The 19,969-nt window shown below is 48.7% G+C and overlaps 1 protein-coding gene across 1 annotated transcript; it reads left to right on the top strand.

The window, feature by feature from the left end:
- The first annotated feature begins 3,027 nt into the window (after positions 1 to 3,027).
- Positions 3,028 to 11,440, top strand: LOC144490738 (uncharacterized). Its single transcript, XM_078208448.1, has 3 exons — positions 3,028 to 3,302; positions 7,439 to 7,702; positions 8,145 to 11,440. The coding sequence occupies exons 1-3, from the start codon at positions 3,108 to 3,110 to the stop codon at positions 8,484 to 8,486; spliced, it is 801 nt and encodes a 266-aa protein (XP_078064574.1). The 5' UTR covers positions 3,028 to 3,107; the 3' UTR covers positions 8,487 to 11,440.
- Positions 11,441 to 19,969: the final 8,529 nt, after the last annotated feature.

The raw sequence follows: 19,969 nt of genomic DNA on the forward strand, positions 1-19,969 counted from the left end.
CCCCCCACTGAAATCAGCAACTCATTGGAGCTTCCCGTTCATCTGTGATGGGACTCGCACACTCTCTAAAGGGGAATATTGTGAGGTGACTGCCCAGGGTCATTGGATGGTTTCAACCCCAATTTATCCCCTAAACCCATGGTCACCACAATCTTATCTCCAGCCCTCGTGCTGCTACTCTACAGCACAAGGAAACGCCCCCTTGTCCATTGGGATCGACCTATACTCTCTTATCATTATTACCTTTTACTAATTCCCAGCTCCAATGGGGAAACAAGAAAAATTTATGAAATGGGTTTCACCAATCACAACCCAATTCCGACTAGGAGAAGATCGAACATAGAACAGTACAGCACAGAACAGGCCCTTCGGCCCACGATGTTGTGCCGAGCTTTATCTGAAACCAAGATCAAGCTATCCCACTCCCTAACATCGTGGTGTGCTCCATGTGCTGATCCAGAGAGAAAAATCCAGAAAGAGGCCGCGATCAACAGAGATCCCAGTCTGAGGGTACAGACAGAGCAAGCACAGTCTGAGAGTACAGACAGGGTAAGCACAGTCTGAGAGTACACACAGGGGACGCACAGTCTGAGAGTACAGACAGCGGAAGCACAGTCTGAGTGTGCAGACAGGGATGCACAATCTGAGAGTACAGACAGGGGAAGCACAGTCTGAGAGTACAGACAGGGGAAGCACAGTCTGAGAGTACAGAATTGTGGAGTACAGTCTGAGAGTACAGACAACGGAAGCATAGTCTGAGAGTGCCGACAGGGAAAGCACAATCCGAGAGTACAGTCAGGGGAAGGACAGTCTTATAGAACAGACAGAGGAAGCACAGTCTGAGAGTATGGACAATGGAAGCATAGTCTGAGAATACAGACAGGGGAAGCACTGTCTGAGAGTACAGACAGGGGTAGCACTGTCTGAGAGTACAGACAGGGGAAGCACAGTCTGAGACGACAGACAGGGGGGTACAGACAGAGCAAGCACAGTCTGAGAATACAGACAGGGGAAGCACAGTCTGAAAGTACAGACAGGTGAAGTCCAGTCTGAGAGTACAGACAGGGGAAGCACAGTACGAGAGTACAGAGAAGGGGTGCACAGTGTCAGAGTACAGACAGGGGAAGCAGAGTTTGAGAGTACAGGCAGGGGAAGGACAGTCTGAGAGTACAGACGGGGGAAGCACAGTCTGAGAGTACAGACAGGGGAAGCACAGTCTGAGAGTACAGACAGGGAAGCACAGTCTGAGAGTACATACAGGGGGAGCACAGTCTGAGAGTACAGACAGGGGAAGCACAGTCCGAGAGAACGGACAGTGGAAGCACAGTCTGAGAGTACAGACAGGGGAACCACAGTCTGAGAGTACAGACAGCGGAAGCACAGTCTGAGAGTACAGACAGGGGAGGCACAGTCTGAGAGTACAGACAGCAGAAGCACAGTCTGAGAGTACAGACAGGGGAGGCACAGTCTGAGAGTACAGACTGGGGAAGCAAAGTCAGAGAATACAGACAGTGGAAGCACAGTCTGAGAGTACAGTCAGGGGAAGCACAGTCTGTGAGGACAGACAGGGGAAGCAAAGACTGAGGGTACGGATAATGGAAGCACAGTCTGAGACTACAGACAGTGGAGTACAGACAGGGGTAGCACAGTCTGAGAGCACAGACAGGGGAAGCGGAGTTTGAGAGAACAGACATGGGGAGCACCGTCTGAGAGTACAGACAGGGGAAGCACGGTCTGAGACTAAAGACAGGGGAAGCACAGTCTGAGAGTACAGACAGGCGAAGCACATCTGTGAGAACAGACATGGGGAGCACAGTCCGCGAGTACAGGCAGGGGAAGCACAGTCTGAGAGTCCAGACAGAGGAAGCACAGTCTGAGAGTACAGTCAGGGGAAGCAAAGACTGAGGGTACGGACAATGGAAGCACAGTCTGAGACTACAGACAGTGGAGTACAGACAGGGGTAGCACAGTCTGAGAGCACAGGCAGCGGAAGCACAGTCTGAGAGCAGAGACAGCGGAAGCACAGTCTGAGAGTACAGACAGGGGACGCACAGTCTGAGAGTACAGACAGTGGAAGCACAGTTTGAGAGTACAGACAGGGGAAGCACAGTCTGAGAGTAGAGACAGCGGAAGCACAGTCTGAGAGTACAGACAGGGGAAGCACAGTCTGAGAGTACAGACAGGGGAAGCACAGTCTGAGAATACTGGGACTGTGTGGAGTGGAAAGTGATCAGGAGAATCAGCAATATTCAGGCTCCACATTATTCAGATCCAGTTTGACTTGTTAGACAGACACAGGCTCAGAGACGGAGCGACTGAGGAATTTAAAATGCTGAAGGGATTGGACAGGTTATTTGGGATGGACACGAATGGGATTGGGAATGTGTCTAAAATCCTGAGGGAAAGGTTAAATATTGGGACGGATTTATCACCAGCCTCCGGGCTATGTAGTATCCACAGATTCACTGTCATCCTTTATGAAGGACAATGGGGCGGCACAGTGGTTAGTATTGCTGCCTCACAGCACCAGGGATTCAGTTTCAATTCCTAGCTTGGGTCAGTGTCTGTGTGGAGTCTGCACATTCTCCCCATGTCTGCGTGGGTTTCCTCCGGGTGCTCCAGTTTCCTCCCACAGTCTGAAAGATGTGCGGGTTAGGTGGATTGGGCTGTGCTAAATTGCCCCTTGGTGTCAGGGTGACTAGCCAGAGTAAATGGCTGGGGTTCTTTGGATCGGGCCTGTGTGGGATTGTGGTCGGTGCAGACTCAATGGGCTGAATGGCCTCCTTCTGCACTGTAAAGTTCTTTGCTTCTATGGAAATAGACATTTCTCTGAGTGAGGAGGTTACACCCAGTTTACAGAGAAAGTGTTTCTGGTTATCTTCGATTCTCGGCTTTTCCCTGAATTTGCTGATTGGCTCAGGATTTTAAGTCAGAAATTGCTGCCTTTTATTCTCCTTATTGATCCCCCAACCTGTGACCAGGCAGTTTCCCCCCCTCCTAATACCCCCCTCATGGGTCTGGGTTCCTTTATCCTCACGTTTCTGCCTTGGGATGTCGTTTGTTGTCGGATTTTGGACGATGTGGAGATTGTGGAAGGTGTTTTATGAATGTTACTTCTTTCTCAACTTCAGAGTGGACAAAGATCAGAGGATTCTCAGGTTGATGAGATTGCGAGTGAATTGATGAAACTGTCGCTTACAAAACATGCCAAACAGCCCAGCAGCGAGGATGGAGCAGTTGCTGAGAAACAGAAAGTACCAGATTCACTGGATTTGCTGCACACGATTTCGAGCAGCTCTCAGGTAACAATGATGTGTTGCTAAATGTGATACTGGGCATGAAGTTGGTTAGTGTTATCCGGAACAGACATCCCAGTTCCATGGCGATGGTCAGGTTTCCCCTCCCACAGGGGGTTTCAATCAGCAGCAAACACTGTCACTGGGCTGGACTCTGCAAAGTGTGTTTTACAATGTGAAGTAATTTAATTCTGGGTTTATTTATCCCAGTCATACTTTCCCCTCACCCCACCCCACCATCCCCTCTCGGGGCAATTTGATATCTTCAGCAACACCTCCCACCCAATCAAAGCTGCTGGATCCAGCCCACCCCCCTGCCCGTCCCCCAATCCCACCCCCATCAGGTAGAGGGGCTCCGACTGCCCCCCCACTGAAACCAGCAACTCATTGGAGCTTCCCGTTCATCTGTGATGGGACTCGCACACTCTCTAAAGGGGAATATTGTGAGGTGACTGCCCAGGGTCATTGGATGGTTTCAACCCCAATTTATCCCCTAAACCCATGGTCACCACAATCTTATCTCCAGCCCTCGTGCTGCTACTCTACAGCACAAGGAAACGCCCCCTTGTCCATTGGGATCGACCTATACTCTCTTATCATTATTACCTTTTACTAATTCCCAGCTCCAATGGGGAAACAGGAACTATTTGTGAAATGGGTTTCACCAATCACAACCCAATTCCGACTGGGAGAAGATCCAGAGAGAAAAATCCAGAAAGTGGCCGCGATCTACAGAGATCCGAGTCTGAGGGTACAGACAGAGCAAGCACAGTCTGAGAGTACAGGAAGGGGATGCACAGTCTGAGAGTACAAACAGAGCAAGCACAGTCTGAGGATAACAGTCGAAGGGTCTTTTTCCGGCTGGAGGTCTGTGACCAGTGGTGTTCCGCAGGGCTCTGTACTGGGACCTCTGCTATTTGTGATATATATAAATGATTTGGAAGAAGGTGTAACTGGTGTTATCAGCAAGTTTGCAGATGACACGAAGATGGCTGGACTTGCGGATTGCGATGAGCATTGTCGGACAATACAGCAGGATATAGATAGGCTGGAAAATTTGGCGGAGAAATGGCAGATGGAATTTAATCCGAAGAAATGCGAAGTGATGCATTTTGGAAGAACTAATGTAGGGGGGAGTTATACAATAAATGGCAGAGCCATCAAGAGTATAGAAACACAGAGGGACCTTGGTGTGCAAGTCCACAAATCCTTGAAGGTGGCAGCACAGGCGGAGAAGGTGGTGAAGAAGGCATATGGTATGCTTGCCTTTATAGGACGGGGGTACAGAGTATAAAAGCTGGGGTCTGATGTTGCAGCTGTATAGAATGCTGGTTAGGCCACATTTGGAATACCGCGTCCAGTTCTGGTCGCCGCACTACCAGAAGGACGTGGAGGCTTTAGAGAGAGTGCAGAGAAGGTTTACCAGGATGTTGCCTGGTAAGGAGGGTCTTAGCTATGAGGAGAGATTGGGTAAACTGGGCTTGTTCTCCCTGGAAAGACGGAGAATGAGGGGAGACCTAATTGAGGTGTACAAGATTATGAAGGATATAGATAGGGTGAACAGTGGGAAGCTTTTTCCCACGTTGGAGGTCACGAGGGGTCACGGGCTCAAGGTGAGAGGGGCGGGATATAACTCAGATATCAGAGGGACGTTTTTTACACAGAGAGTGGTGGGGGCCTGGAATGCGCTGCCAAGTAGGGTGGTGGAGGCAGACACGCTGGCATCGTTTAAGACTTAAGATAGTCACATGAGCAGACTGGGAACGGAGGGATACAAACGAATGGTCTAGTTGGACCAATGAGCGGCACAGGCTTGGAGGGCTGAAGGGCCTGTTTCCTGTGCTGTACTGTTCTTTGTTTTTTGAGACTACAGACAGGGGAGCAAAGTCTGAGACGACAGACAGGGGAACTGCAGTCTGAAAGTACAGACACGGCAAGCACAGTCTGAGAGGACAGACAGGGGGAGCACGGTCTGAGAGCACAGACAGGGTAAGCACAGTCTGAGATTACAGACAGGGGAGTCACAGTCTCAGAGCAGAGAGAGGAGAACACAGTCTGAGAGTACAGACATGGGAAGCACAGTCTGAGAGTACAGACAGGGGAAGCACAGTCTGGGAGTACAGACAGTGGAAGCACAGTCTGAGAGTAGAGACAGTGGAAGCACAGTCTGAGAGTACAGACAGGGGAAGCACAGTCTGAGAGTTCAGACAGGGGAAGCACAGTCTGAGAGTACAGACATGGGAAGCATAGTCTGGGAGTCCAGACAGCGGAAACACCATCTGAGAGTCCAGACAGGCGGAAGCACATTCTGAGACTTCAGACAGGGGAAGCAGAGTCTGAGAGTACAGACAGGGGAAGCAGAGTCTGAGATTACAGACAGGGGAAGTACAGTCTGAGAGCACAGACAGGGGAACACAGTCTGAGAGTACAGACAGGGGGAAGTGCAGTCTGAGAGTACAGACAGGGGAAGCACAGTCTGAGCGTTCAGACAGGGGGAAGCAGAGTCTGAGAATACAGACAGGGGAAGCACAGTCTGAGAGTACAGACAGGGGAAGCACAGTCTGAGAACACAGACAGGGGATGCACAGTCTGAGCGTTCAGACAGGGGGAAGCAGAGTCTGAGAATACAGACAGGGGAAGCACAGTCTGAGAGTACAGACAGGGGAAGCACAGTCTGAGAGTACAGACAGGGGAAGCACAGTCTGAGCGTTCAGACAGGGGGAAGCAGAGTCTGAGAATACAGACAGGGGAAGCACAGTCTGAGAGTACAGACAGGGGAAGCACAGTCTGAGAGTACAGACAGGGGAAGCACAGTCTGAGAGCACAGACAGGGGATGCACAGTCTGAGAGCACAGACAGGGGATGCACTGTCTGAGAGCACAGACAGGGGAGGCACAGTCTCAGAGTACAGGCAGGGGAAGCACAGTCTGAGAGTACAGACAGGGGACGCACAGTCTGAGCTTTCAGACAGGGAGAAGCAGAGTCTGAGAGTACAGACAGGGGAAGCACAGTCTGAGAGTACAGACAGGGGACGCACAGGCTGAGAGTACAGACAGGGGAAGCACAGTCTGAGTGTACAGGCAGGGGAAGCACAGTCTGAGAGTACAGACAGTGGAAGCACAGTCTGAGAGTACAGACAGGGGAAGTCCAGTCTGTGAGACCAGACAGGGGAAGCACAGTCTGAGAGTACAGACAGGGGAAGCACAGTCTGAGAATACTGGGACTGTGTGGAGTGGAAAGTGATCAGGAGAATCAGCAATATTCAGGCTCCACATTATTCAGATCCAGTTTGACTTGTTCGACAGACACAGGCTCAGAGACGGAGCGACTGAGGATTTTAAAATGCTGAAGGGATTGGACAGGTTATTTGAGATGGACATAAATGGGTTTGGGAATTTGTGTAAAATCCTGAGGGAAAGGTTAAATATTGGGAAGGATTTATCAGCAGCCTCCGGGCTGTGTAGTATCCACAGATTCACTGTCATCCTTTATGAAGGACAATGGGGCGGCACAGTGGTTAGCATTGCTGCCTCACAGCACCAGGGATTCAGTTTCAATTCCGAGCTTGGGTCACTGTCTGTGCGGAGTCTGCACATTTTCCCCGTGTCTGCGTGGGTTTCCTCCGGGTGCTCCAGTTTCCTCCCACAGTCTGAAAGATGTGCGGGTTAGGTGGATTGGGCTGTGCTAAATTGCCCCTTGGTGTCAGGGTGACGAGCCAGAGTAAATGGCTGGGGTTCTTTGGATCGGGCCTGTGTGGGAATGTGGTCGGTGCAGACTCAATGGGCTGAATGGCCTCCTTCTGCACTGTAAAGTTCTTTGCTTCTATGGAAATAGACATTTCTCTGAGTGAGGAGGTTACACCCAGTTTAGAGAAAGTGTTTCTGGTTATCTTCGATTCTCGGCTTTTCCCTGAATTTGCTGATTGGCTCAGGATTTTAAGTCAGAAATTGCTGCCTTTTATTCTCCTTATTGACCCCCCAACCTGTGACCAGGCAGTTTCCCCCCCTCCTAATACCCCCCTCATGGGTCTGGGTTCCTTTATCCTCACGTTTCTGCCTTGGGATGTCGTTTGTTGTCGAATTTTGGATGACGTGGAGATTGTCGAAGGTGTTTTATGAATGTTACTTCTTTCTCAACTTCAGATTGTACACACCTACGTGTTCCAGCTGGTCGGCACTGATTATTTCTGTGTGGGAAGGTCAGAGAATCCAAGAGCTCAGCTTGCTGAGTTTGAGGCTGTTTGCGGGATAAAGACCTCGCTTGCATGTCATGCACGGCTGTCCGACAGCGAGCATGAAGAAACTGTTCAGAAAGTGAAAAGTTCCAACCTTCAACGGCAGACATTGAAGAAGTATCGGATCTCTCAGCAACGTGATTTGGCAAATGTGTTTCCTGGCATTGAGTTGGTAAGTGTTATCCGGAACTGACATCCCAGTTCAGTGGCGATGGTCATGTTTCCCCTCCCACAGGGGGTTTCAATCAGCAGCAAACACTGTCACTGGGCTGGACTCTGCAAAGTGTGTTTCTTTATTCAGCATTTGGTAAATTGGAATTTGTAGTAATTAAAACCTGGGTTTATTTATCCCAGTCATATTTACCCTCCTCCCACCCCCAGAATGAAAAAAAAAACAATTAAAGGCTACAGTTCAGGAATTCCCCATCTGAACCCTTTTCCAATCCCCCACCACCTCCAATCCCCACTGTACGTCAGAGCTGCTCCCACCCCTCCCAATACTCTTGTGTCTGTTATTCCTCATGTTGCCACTTTGGGATGTTTGTGTACAACATCGGGGATGTTGGGAGATTGTGAAAGTTGCAGATTAAATGTAAGCTCCTTCTCTCCTTCAGGTTACACACATCTACTTAATCCATGAGAAGGACACCACATATTACAAAGTGGGTTTTTCTCAGAATCCAGAGAAGCGGCTCTCTCAACTTCAGACAGGAAACCCCCGACAACTGATACCTGTGTGTCACGTAGCGGTGAGCGCCAATGAGAAAGAGAAAGAGGTTCAAGATGAATTGAAGGACTTTAAAGCAAAGCTGGACGGAGGCACCGAATGGTTTAATCTCGACACTGAGGACAAAGTTAAAAAGGCAGAAAATGCAGTGAAACGCCTGGCACAGAATGCTGGAGATTTTGTCAAATTTACCAATAAGACAAAAGCTGCCGCACGAATGGGTGTTTGAATCAACATTGAACGGTGTCACTGGGCTCGGCCAAGAATCTTGCCATTTATATCATTCGTTGAAAAATCCAAATTTGAAGCCATTTAATTCGAGATTTATTAATCCTATTAATTTTATGTTTGATTTAATGCCCTCCTCAGGGGCATTGACATTTACCACCCATTGGGATACAATACAATGGAAGCAACAACTCCGGGGTTCAGTTTCCTACCTCCCCCCCCCCCCCCGTCCCCCAATCCCACCCCCATCAGGTAGAGGGGCTCCGACTGCCCCCCCCCCCCCCCCCCCACTGAAACCAGCAACTCATTGGAGCTTCCCGTTCATCTGTGATGGGACTCGCACACTCTCTAAAGGGGAATATTGTGAGGTGACTACTCGGGGTCACTGAGTGCAATTTACCCCAATTTACCCCCTCAACTCCCCATCCCGACGATGCAAAGTCCAGCCCCGTGGGACCCAGTACATGCTGCTATTCCGCTGCTAAAGGCATCACGCTCTGTGCTGTGCAATGGGATCTCCCTGTGCTCTTTTAGCATCATTTTCTTCTAATAATCTATCCGATTCTTCATGTAAAAATCCCAAAGGGTTTGTTTAGTTAGAAGGTGACCTCTCACTAACCAGCGTGCAATATATTAACTCTGTTAATGAACTGTCTAACACTGGGTGATGGGCAGAGTTTCTCTGAGCTTAGGTTCAGGGGCTGCACCGACTGAAGGAGCTGAGATTGATTCCAGTCTGGGGGTAACTCACGTCCTCGATCCAGCAGCAACTCCCACTTTACACTTCAGTGTTGCTCCCAGCAGCTGAGTGGATGGACCAGCCTGCTCAAACTGGGACAGTAAGAAGTCTCACAACACCAGGTTAAAGTCCAACAGGTTTATTTGGTAGCACGAGCTTTCGGAGCGCCGCTCCTTCATCAGGTGAGTGCTAAAGCTTGGACAGAGCGGCTCACTCAACCCACCCCAGCTCCCGGGACAGCGAAAGGGGGGGGGGGGGGGTGGCAGCGGGGAAGCAGTCACGCTTCCAGTTCCCGACTGCTCTCCAGTGACTCCGACAGGAGTGTGTGAAGTGTGAGGATAATTGTGAGGCTCTCAGAGTTGTCCATCCTGTCCACACCCTGGTGAGATATTGGAGGGTGCGGGACTGAGAGTCAGGGGAGGAGGGAAGGGGATGGGAGTTGTGGAAGTGTGGATTGGAGCAGGAGGTAGGCCGAGAGCAACCCGCAGTTACTGCATTACTGGAAACCAGCCAGATTCGTAAAGTGAAGAGCCTTAATTCTGAGACAATTAAAGAATAAGCAATTAATCAATAGATCTATTCGAAAGGCTGGGAATATAATCTGTAACACAAAGTTTATAATCTTTTACATTTTATAATTACACATAATTAATGCTTGATTTTAAATACATTAGTCATAAATGATGAAAATTGTAAGTGGCTAAACTCCAAACTTTCGCACCCTTGGCAAATTACACTCAGTTGGAAAAGGAATGGGGCCTGATTCAAATAGTCTCATTTTTTAGCAAGCATTTGCATTAAAACACCAGGAGATGCATGGGAGGCACGGTGGCACAGTAGTTAGCACTCCTGCCTCACAGCGCCAGGGACCCGGGTTCGATTCCTGACTTGGGTCACTGTCTGTGTGGAGTCTGCACGTTCTCCCCGTGTCTGCGTGGGTTCCCTCCAGGTGCTCCAGTTTCCTCCCACGGTCTGAAAGATGACTTAGGTTCACAGGTGGACAGAGTGGTGAAAAAGGCATTCGGCATGCTTGGTTTCATCGGTCAGAACATTGAATACAGGAGTTGGGACGTCTTGTTGAAGTTGTACAAGACATTGGTAAGGCCACACTTGGAATACTGTGAGCAATTCTGTTCACCCTATTCTTGAGAGGATATTATTAAACTAGAAAGAGTTCAGAAAAGATTTACCAGGATGCTACTGTGACTTGATGGATTGAGTGAAAGGAGAGGCTGGATAGACTGGGACTTTTTTCTCTGGAGTGTAGGAGGCTGAGGGGTGATCTTATAATGTCTATAAAATAATGAGGGGCACAAATCAGCTATCTAGATAGTCAATATCTTTTCCCAGAGGTAGGGGAGTCTAACACTAGAGGGCATAGGTTTAAGGTGAGAGGGGAGCGATACAAAAGTGTCCAGAGGGGCAATTTTTTCACACAAAGGGTGGTGAATGCCTGGAACAAGCTGCCAGAGGTAGTAGTAGAGGCAGGTACAATTTTGTCTTTTAAAAAGCATTTAGATAGTTACATGGGTACGATGGGTATAGAGTGATATGGGCAAAATGCGGGCAATTGGGATGAGCTTAGGGGTTTTAAAAAAGAAAGTGCGGCATGGACAAGTTGGGCCGAAGGGCCTGTTTCCATGCTGTAAACCTCTATGACTCGATGACTCTATGTGCGGGTTAGGTGGATTGGCCATGCTAAATTGCCCCTTGCTCAATTGTCCAAAGATGTGTAGGTTAGGTGCATTGACCATGCTAAATTCTTCCTCGGTGTACCCGAACAGGCGCCGGAGTGTGGCGACTAGGGGATTTTCACAGTAACTTCATTGCAGTGTTAATGTAAGCCTAGTTGTGACACTAATAAATAAACGTTAAGCTTTAAAAAAAGCAAGTGGGAATCGGCGCCAATTATTCATCAGCAGATGGTTAAATGACCCAATTATTGGGCAACCCTTGGGCTAATTTGAGTGAAGAGAGTGTGAGTGACGGGGGTAAAAATGAAGGTTTGGAGTGGCCATTTTGTTCTCGTGTTATTCAGGTTTTGGAATTATCACTTCACACCTTCAGACTGAGCAACCGAGGAAAGTCTGTTTGATTGTTCAAGTTAAACTTTCTCCTCTTACTGTTCATTGCTGTTAATTATATTACGCCTTTTTATCTTTTTAACTTGTTATCTTTCTGTCCTTTAATAGTGAATAAAGCTTTTGCATTTACCATTTGAAGTGTTGATTCTTGCCGGATTGTGAAAGTCTGGTGGAACCTGCTTGAATTCACAATTGGGGATTTATTGCAAACTAACAGTACCCCCGGTGTCCTCAGAGTTGTCGATTCTGTCCACACTCTGGTGAGATACTGGAGGGTGCGGGACTGCAGCCTACTGAGAGTCAGGGGAGGAGGGAAGGGGATTGGAGTTGTGGAATTGTGGATTGGAGCAGGAGGAAGGATGAGGAGCAGGAGGAAGTCACAAGTAAGGCTTACATAAACACTACAATGAAGTTACTGTGAAATTCCCCAAGTCGCCACAGTCCGGCGCCTGTTCAGGACAATGCACCCGAACCAGCACAGTCTTTCAGACTGTGGGAGGAAACTAGAGCACCCGGAGGAAACCCACACAGACACGGGGAGAATGTGCAGACTCCAGACAGACAGTGACCCAAGCTGGGAATGCGAAGCTGGGTCCCTGGCGCTGTGAGGCAGCAGCGCTAACCACTGTGCCACCGTGCCGCCCCAGCAAGGCAGTTGTCTGGGCCAACATTCTTGCCCAGTTAGCCACTTGTTAGATTGCCGTCGCTACCTGGTCAGGTGCTGAATTCATCTTCAGTCGCGTTTCAACTCACTCGTCGCCACACTCCGGCGCAATGCACCCTAACCAGCACAGTCTTTCAGAATGCAGGAGAAAACCGGAACACCCGGAGGAAACCCACGCAGACACGGGGAGAATGTGCAGACTCCACACAGACAGTAACCCAAACCGGGAATCGAACCCAGGTCCCTGCTGCTGTAAGACAGCAGCGCTAGCCACCGTGCCGCTCCAGCAGTTGTCAAGGCAGTTGTCAGGGCCAACATTCTTCCCCAGTTAGCCTCTTGTTAGATTGCTGTTGCTACCTGGTCAGGCGCTGAATTCATCTTCAGTCACATTTCAGTAATTAACTCCGAATAATTGTTTGTGATTTTCTATAGACTGGGCACGCTCATCTCAGGTTACTCAGTGTCAGTTTCCATCGCGAGTGAAATGCGATGTTTCGATTGCTAATCCCGCACCTTTCTCTGCAGTGTTGGGCGGGTCATGACAAACTGAACTATTTGGTATTGTATTGAAGTTAGTGCCTGAACAGGGACCCTGGGGCTGGATTTATCCATCGGCTTGCGGGCAGCACCGCAAGGTGCGAATATTTAAAAACACACACCAGTACTCAGGGGATTAGGGGTAATATATTAACATGAATTGAGGAATGTTGAATGGATCAAAAACTAAACATAGAACATAGAACAGTACAGCACAGAACAGGCCCTTCGGCCCACAATGTTGTGCCGAGCTTCATCTGAAACCAAGATCAAGCTATCCCACTCCCTATCATCCTGGTGTGCTCCATGTGCCTATCCAATAACCGCTTAAATGTTCCTAAAGTGTCTGACTCCACTATCACTGCAGGCAGTCCATTCCACACCCCAACCACTCTCTGAGTAAAGAACCTACCTCGGACATCCTTCCTATATCTCCCACCATGAATCCTATAGTTATGCCCCCTTGTAATAGCTCCATCCACCCCGAGGAAATAGTCTTTGAACATTCACTCTATCTATCCCCTTCATCATTTTATAAACCTCTATTCAGTCTCCCCTCAATCTCCTCCGCTCCAGAGAAAACAGCCCTAGCTCCCTCAACCTTTCCTCATAAGACCTACCCTCCAAACCAGGCAGCATCCTGGTAAATCTCCTCTGCACTCTTTCCAGCGCTTCCACATCCTTCTTGTAGTGAGGTGACCAGAAACGTAAGCCTCGGAATAAACAAATTATTTTCCGGTTGCCGGGCTCCACCTGGTGGCCAGGACGTGGGACTCGGCCATTGGGAAACTGTGTCATCGAACCCGAGAAACGAGTAGGAGAAGGAGGCCATTCAGCCCTTCGAGCCTGCTCCCCCATTCATTCTGATCATGGCTGAACTCAATAGCCTGATCCCGCCTTCTCCCCATATCCCTCGATCCCTTCAGCCCCAAGAGCTACATCTCATTTCTTCTTGAAATCAGACAATGTTTTGGTCTCAACTACATTAGTTGGGAGTGAATTCCACACATTCAGCACCCTCTGGGTGAAGAGATTTCTCCTCACCTCAGTCCCAAAAGGTTTACCCCTCATCCTCAAACTATAGCCCCTAGTTCTGGACTTCCCCCTACCATCAGGAACATTCTTTCTGTATCATAAAAAAATGTTCCCAGCACAATGTTTCCTTGAGGAGCAGCGCTGTCTACAGGAGTTTAGACATTTCACCCACTGGGTGTCAGACAGGCAACCCAACAGTGGAGGGGAGAGGAATGGAGAGAATTGTTGGTGATATAGACCTGGGTGTCATTCACGTACATTTGTAATTTGATACGTTTTCTGGTGATGTCACTGAAAGGTGGGTGGTCAGGAGTCAATCCTTGAGGGTACAATAGACATAATGGCCAGGATACAGGAAGTGAAGGCATTTCTGGTGTTTGGCTACAGCCGGATGGATAGGAATGGAAGCAGCTGGATGATGGAGGGGAGGGGGCTGGAGGAGGACAGTGTGGTCAACGATGACAGCGATGCAGCCAGGGCGAGGAAGATGAGTTCCACACGGACCACCTATTTATTCATGGGTTGACATTATAGGCACGTTGTACTGTGAGTGAGCGCAGATTTAACTATCTCAACACATTCCAGGAACTAAATAACCTGGTGATCTTTGCCAGTGACAAACCTGTTCCCCAACCAACCAAGCAGCCAATGCACTCCTGTCCCATCAGGATGTGGAATGTGAATCTCAATCAAAAAACACAATTGATGTCATGGATCAGGGGAGAGAGACAGAAACTAACATTTCAACATTCCAAAGCTGTACTAGTAACATTGTACAAAGAGGGAATTAGACCCCCACAGACCCTGAATACTGGATCACTGACCACACTGGAGTTCCTCCCAGATCCTGGTATTTATTCCATATTATCCGTTTCTATGCTCCAGGTGTTTCTCTGTGGGCTGTGAGTGTTTGGGAATCTTCCAATGATAATGATGCACTGATGACAGTAAAACAATTAATTAAATAATGAAGCATCATAATTGAAACCGGTTTATCAATATCTGAGCTGCCAGATATAGGAGAGAAACAGACGGGACTGTAGAGGCATTCCAACTGAAAATGGTGAGTTATCTGTTTCAATATTTAGCTGAGGAATATTTAAGATTCAACGTGGAGTTTTGGGTTTATCTCCAGGTGTGTGTGGGATATCAGCATTACTCCAGCTACCTGCTGTGACACAGTATCGGGGAACCCCAACACTGTCTGCACTATTCTGCAAAGTGTCTGCAATAGTTTCCAATTCCTTTTCATCTGCTCTCCCAGGAAACTGAAATGATATTTAATTCCACAATTCCATTGAGCCTCGCTGACACCTGGAAGAGGGAATGTTGAATAGGGATCAGCACTGGGAATCCTGTTTGATCTTTCTCAGTATGAACTTTTCTCATATCTCTGTAGAGTCGATGAATGAGCTGTGTAATTATCACCGTTTAAAAGAGATTGTGGAGGAACCAGGATGAGGGATTGCAACACTGGGAAAACTCTGCTGCCTTTAGTGCTGACCTGCCTCATTAACAAAGTAAGAAGTCTCACAACACCAGGTTAAAGTCCAACAGGTTTATTTGGTAGCAAAAGTCACCAAATAAAAGCTACTGAATAAACCTGTTGGACTTTAACCTGGTGCTGTGAGACTTCTTACTGTGTTTACCCCAGTCCAACGCCGGCATCTCCACATCATTAACAAAGAACAAAGAACAGTACAGCACAAGAACAGGCCCTTCGGCCCTCCAAGCCCGTGCTGGTCATGACGCCCTAACTCAACTAAAAAAAACCCTCTGCCCTTACTCGGTCCGTATCCCTCTATTCCCTCCCTATCCATGGACCCATCCAGATGCCTCTTAAATGTGGTTAATGTGCCTGCTTCCACCACCTCCTCTGGCAGCGGGTTCCAGGCACCCACCACTCTCTGTGTGAAAAACCTCCCCCACACATCTCCCTTAAACTTTCCCCCCTCTCACCTTGAACCTGTGCCCCCTTGTAATTGACACCTCGACCCTGGGAAAAAGCCTCTGACTGTCCACCCTGTCTGTGCCTCTCATCATTTTGTCGACCTCTAATCAGGTCTTTCCCCTCAGCCACCGTCTTTCCAGTAAAAAAGAACTGTAAAACCATCGCTACACAAGCTAACTCCAGCATTTATTGTGATAAAATTCATTTATCCACTGGATAAATGACTAGTGGTGTACCGCAGGGCTCTGTATTGGGACCTCTGCTGTTTGTGATTTATATAAATGATCTGGAAGAAGGAGTAACTGGGGTGATCAGTAAGTTTGCGGACGACACAAAACTGGCAGGACTTGCAGATAGTGAGGAACATTGTCAGAGGCTACAGAAGGATATAGATAGGCTGGAAATTTGGGCAAGGAAATGGCAGATGGAGTTCAATCCTGATAAATGCGAAGTGATGCATTTTGGTGGGAATAATGTAGGGAGGAGCTACACGATAAATGGAAGAACCATAAAGGGTGTAGAGACGTAGAGGGACCTGGGTGTGCAAGTCCACAGATCTTTGAAGGTGACGTCACAGGTGGAGAAGGTGGTGAAGAAGGCATATGGTATGCTTGCCTTTATAGGTCGGGGCATAGAGTATAAAAGTTGGGGTCTGATGTTGCAGATGTATAGAACGTTGGTTCGGCCGCATTTGGAATACTGCGTCCAGTTCTGGTCGCCACACTACCAGAAGGACGTGGAGGCTTTGGAGAGAGTACAGAGGAGGTTTACCAGGATGTTGCCTGGTATGGAGGGGCTTGGTTATGAGGAGAGATTGGGGAAACTGGGGTTGTTCTCCTTGGAAAGACGGAGGATGAGGGGAGACTTAATAGAGGTGTATAAAATTATGAAAGGCATAGATAGGGTGAACGGTGGGAAGCTTTTCCCCGGGTCGGTGGTGACGTTCACGAGGGGTCATAGGTTCAAGGTGAAGGGGGGGAGGTTTAACACAGATATCAGAAGGACATATTTCACACAGAGGGTCGTGGGGGCCTGGAATGTGTTGCCGGGCAAGGTGGTGGAGGCGGACACACTGGGAACGTTTAAGACTTATCTAGACAGCTATATGAACGGAGTGGGAATGGAGGGATACAAAAGAGTGGTCTAGTTTGGACCAGGGAGCGGCGCGGGCTAATTGTTCCTGGTTTCTCGTTTCAAGGCTTCATTCTATGATCATCTTGCTGGTGCCAGTACAGAGCGAGACTGCGGATAGTTGGGAACCTGTCTCGGGGGCAGGGAATTCATATGGTGTTCGTGGAAGTGGAAATGACTAGGGTTGGGAAGCATTTTCCGATCAGGGCCATTGTGATCTCCTGGACTCGTTTTGATCGCCTCAGGGGGTCGGAGAGGAATTTCCCAGATTTTTTTTCCCCATATTGGCCCTGGGGTTTTTCACTCTGGGTTTTCGCCTCTCCCTGGAGATCACATGGTCTGGAATGGGGGGGTGGGGGTGAGTTAATAGGTTGTAATGAACAAAGCATCGTAGCTGTGAGGGACAGCTCGGTGGATAGGATATTGGTATGTAGATAGGCTGGAAAATTGGGCGGGGGTCCTGGATTCAGGATTCAATCCTGGACCGGGGAGCGGCGTGGGCTTGGAGGGCCGAAGGGCCTGTTCCTGTGCTGTATTGTTCTTTGTTCTTTGTTTGTTGTTCTTGGATGGAGCATTTTATTAATGTTTCAGATATTTCCCTAACATATCTCATCAATTATTTTCTAACTACAGAAGCCATCATCCAGGGGCAGGAATATAAACTATTCACAAACAGCACCCACCCTCGCTAACTCCATTAATGGTTTCCAAGTCAGAAGGTTGTGGGTTTGAGCCCCCACTCTGGGAATTGACCTTATAATTCAGGCAGACATTGGCCACTGAGGAAGCTCTGGATTGTCGGGTGGACAAAGTAAAGTAAAGTTTATATATTAGTGTCACAAGTAAGGCTTACATTAACACTGCAATGAAGTTACTGTGAAATTCCCCAAGTCGCCACAGTCCGGCGCCTGTTCAGGACAATGCACCCTAACCAGCACAGTCTTTCAGACTGTGGGAGGAAACCAGAGAACCCGGAGGAAACCCACACAGACACGGGGAGAACGTGCAGACTCCAGACAGACAGTGACCCAAGCTGGGAATGCGAAGCTGGGTCCCTGGCGCTGTGAGGCAGCAGCGCTAACCACTGTGCCACCGTGCCGCCCCAGCAAGGCAGTTGTCTGGGCCAACATTCTTGCCCAGTCAGCCACTTGTTAGATTGCCGTCGCTACCTGGTCAGGTGCTGAATTCATCTTCAGTCGCGTTTCAACTCACTCGTCGCCACACTCTGGCGCAATGCACCCTAACCAGCACAGTCTTTCAGAATGTGAGAGAAAACCGGAACACCCGGAGGAAACCCACGCAGACACGGGGAGAATGTGCAGACTCCACACAGACAGTAACCCAAACCGGGAATCGAACCCAGGTCCCTGCTGCTGTAAGACAGCAGCGCTAGCCACCGTGCCGCTCCAGCAGTTGTCAATGCAGTTGTCAGGGCCAACATTCTTCCCCAGTTAGCCTCTTGTTAGATTGCTGTTGCTACCTGGTCAGGCGCTGAATTCATCTTCAGTCACATTTCAGTAATTAACTCCGAATAATTGTTTGTGATTTTCTATAAACTGGGCACGCCCATCTCAGGTTACTCAGTGTCAGTTTACATCGCGAGTGAATTGCGATGTTTCGATTCCAATCCCGCACCTTTCTCTGCAGTGTTGGGCGGGTCATGACAAACTGAACTATTTGGTATTGTATTAAAGTTAGTGCCTGAACAGGGACCCTGGGGCTGGATTTATCCATCGGCTTGCGGGCAGCACCGCAAGGTGCAAATATTTAAAAACACACACCAGTACTCAGGGGATTAGGGGTAATATATTAACATGAATTGAGGAATGTTGAATGGATCAAAAACTAAACATAGAACATAGAACAGTACAGCACAGAACAGGCCCTTCGGCCCACAATGTTGTGCCGAGCTTTATCTGAAACCAAGATCAAGCTATCCCACTCCCTATCATCCTGGTGTGCTCCATGTGCCTATCCAATAACCGCTTAAATGTTCCTAAAGTGTCTGACTCCACTATCACTGCAGGCAGTCCATTCCACACCCCAACCACTCTCTGAGTAAAGAACCTACCTCGGACATCCTTCCTATATCTCCCACCATGAATCCTATAGTTATGCCCCCTTGTAATAGCTCCATCCACCCGAGGAAATAGTCTTTGAACATTCACTCTATCTATCCCCTTCATCATTTTATAAACCTCGATTCAGTCTCCCCTCAATCTCCTCCGCTCCAGAGAAAACAGCCCAAGCTCCCTCAACCTTTCCTCATAAGACCTACCCTCCAAACCAGGCAGCATCCTGGTAAATCTCCTCTGCACTCTTTCCAGCGCTTCCACATCCTTCTTGTCGTGAGGTGACCAGCAACGTAAGCCTCGGAATAAACAAATTATTTTCCGGTTGCCGGGCTCCACCTGGTGGCCAGGACGTGGGACTGAGCCATTGGGAAACTGTGTCATCGAACCCGAGAAACGAGGAGAAGGAGGCCATTCAGCCCTTCGAGCCTGCTCCCCCATTCATTCTGATCATGGCTGAACTCAATAGCCTGATTCCGCCTTCTCCCCATATCCCTCGATCCCTTCAGCCCCAAGAGCTACATCTCATTTCTTCTTGAAATCAGACAATGTTTTGGTCTCAACTACATTAGTTGGGAGTGAATTCCACACATTCAGCACCCTCTGGGTGAAGAGATTTCTCCTCACCTCAGTCCCAAAAGGTTTACCCCTCATCCTCAAACTATAGCCCCTAGTTCTGGACTTCCCCCTACCATCAGGAACATTCTTTCTGTATCATAAAAAAATGTTCCCAGCACAATGTTTCCTTGAGGAGCAGCGCTGTCTACAGGAGTTTAGACATTTCACCCACTGGGTGTCAGACAGGCAACCCAACAGTGGAGGGGAGAGGAATGGAGAGAATTGTTGGTGATATAGACCTGGGTGTCATTCACGTACATTTGTAATTTGATACGTTTTCTGGTGATGTCACTGAAAGGTGGGTGGTCAGGAGTCAATCCTTGAGGGTACAATAGACATAATGGCCAGGATACAGGAAGTGAAGGCATTTCTGGTGTTTGGCGACAGCCGGATGGATAGGAATGGAAGCAGCTGGATGATGGAGGGGAGGGGGCTGGAGGAGGACAGTGTGGTCAACGATGACAGCGATGCAGCCAGGGCGAGGAAGATGAGTTCCACACGGACCACCTATTTATTCATGGGTTGACATTATAGGCACGTTGTACTGTGAGTGAGCGCAGATTTAACTATCTCAACACATTCCAGGAACTAAATAACCTGGTGATCTTTGCCAGTGACAAACCTGTTCCCCAACCAACCAACCAGCCAATGCA

This window comes from Mustelus asterias, unplaced genomic scaffold (assembly GCF_964213995.1).
Source record: "Mustelus asterias unplaced genomic scaffold, sMusAst1.hap1.1 HAP1_SCAFFOLD_3712, whole genome shotgun sequence".
NCBI lineage: Eukaryota > Metazoa > Chordata > Chondrichthyes > Carcharhiniformes > Triakidae > Mustelus > Mustelus asterias.

Excerpts from the sequence above, each read along its gene's own strand:
- LOC144490738 (XM_078208448.1), top strand. The coding sequence starts at position 3,108 with ATGTTACTTCTTTCTCAACTTCAGAGTGGACAAAGATCAGAGGATTCT. Across the intron at positions 3,303-7,438 it reads CGATTTCGAGCAGCTCTCAG|ATTGTACACACCTACGTGTT; the intron begins GTAACAATGATG and ends TCTCAACTTCAG. Across the intron at positions 7,703-8,144 it reads TGTTTCCTGGCATTGAGTTG|GTTACACACATCTACTTAAT; the intron begins GTAAGTGTTATC and ends TCTCTCCTTCAG.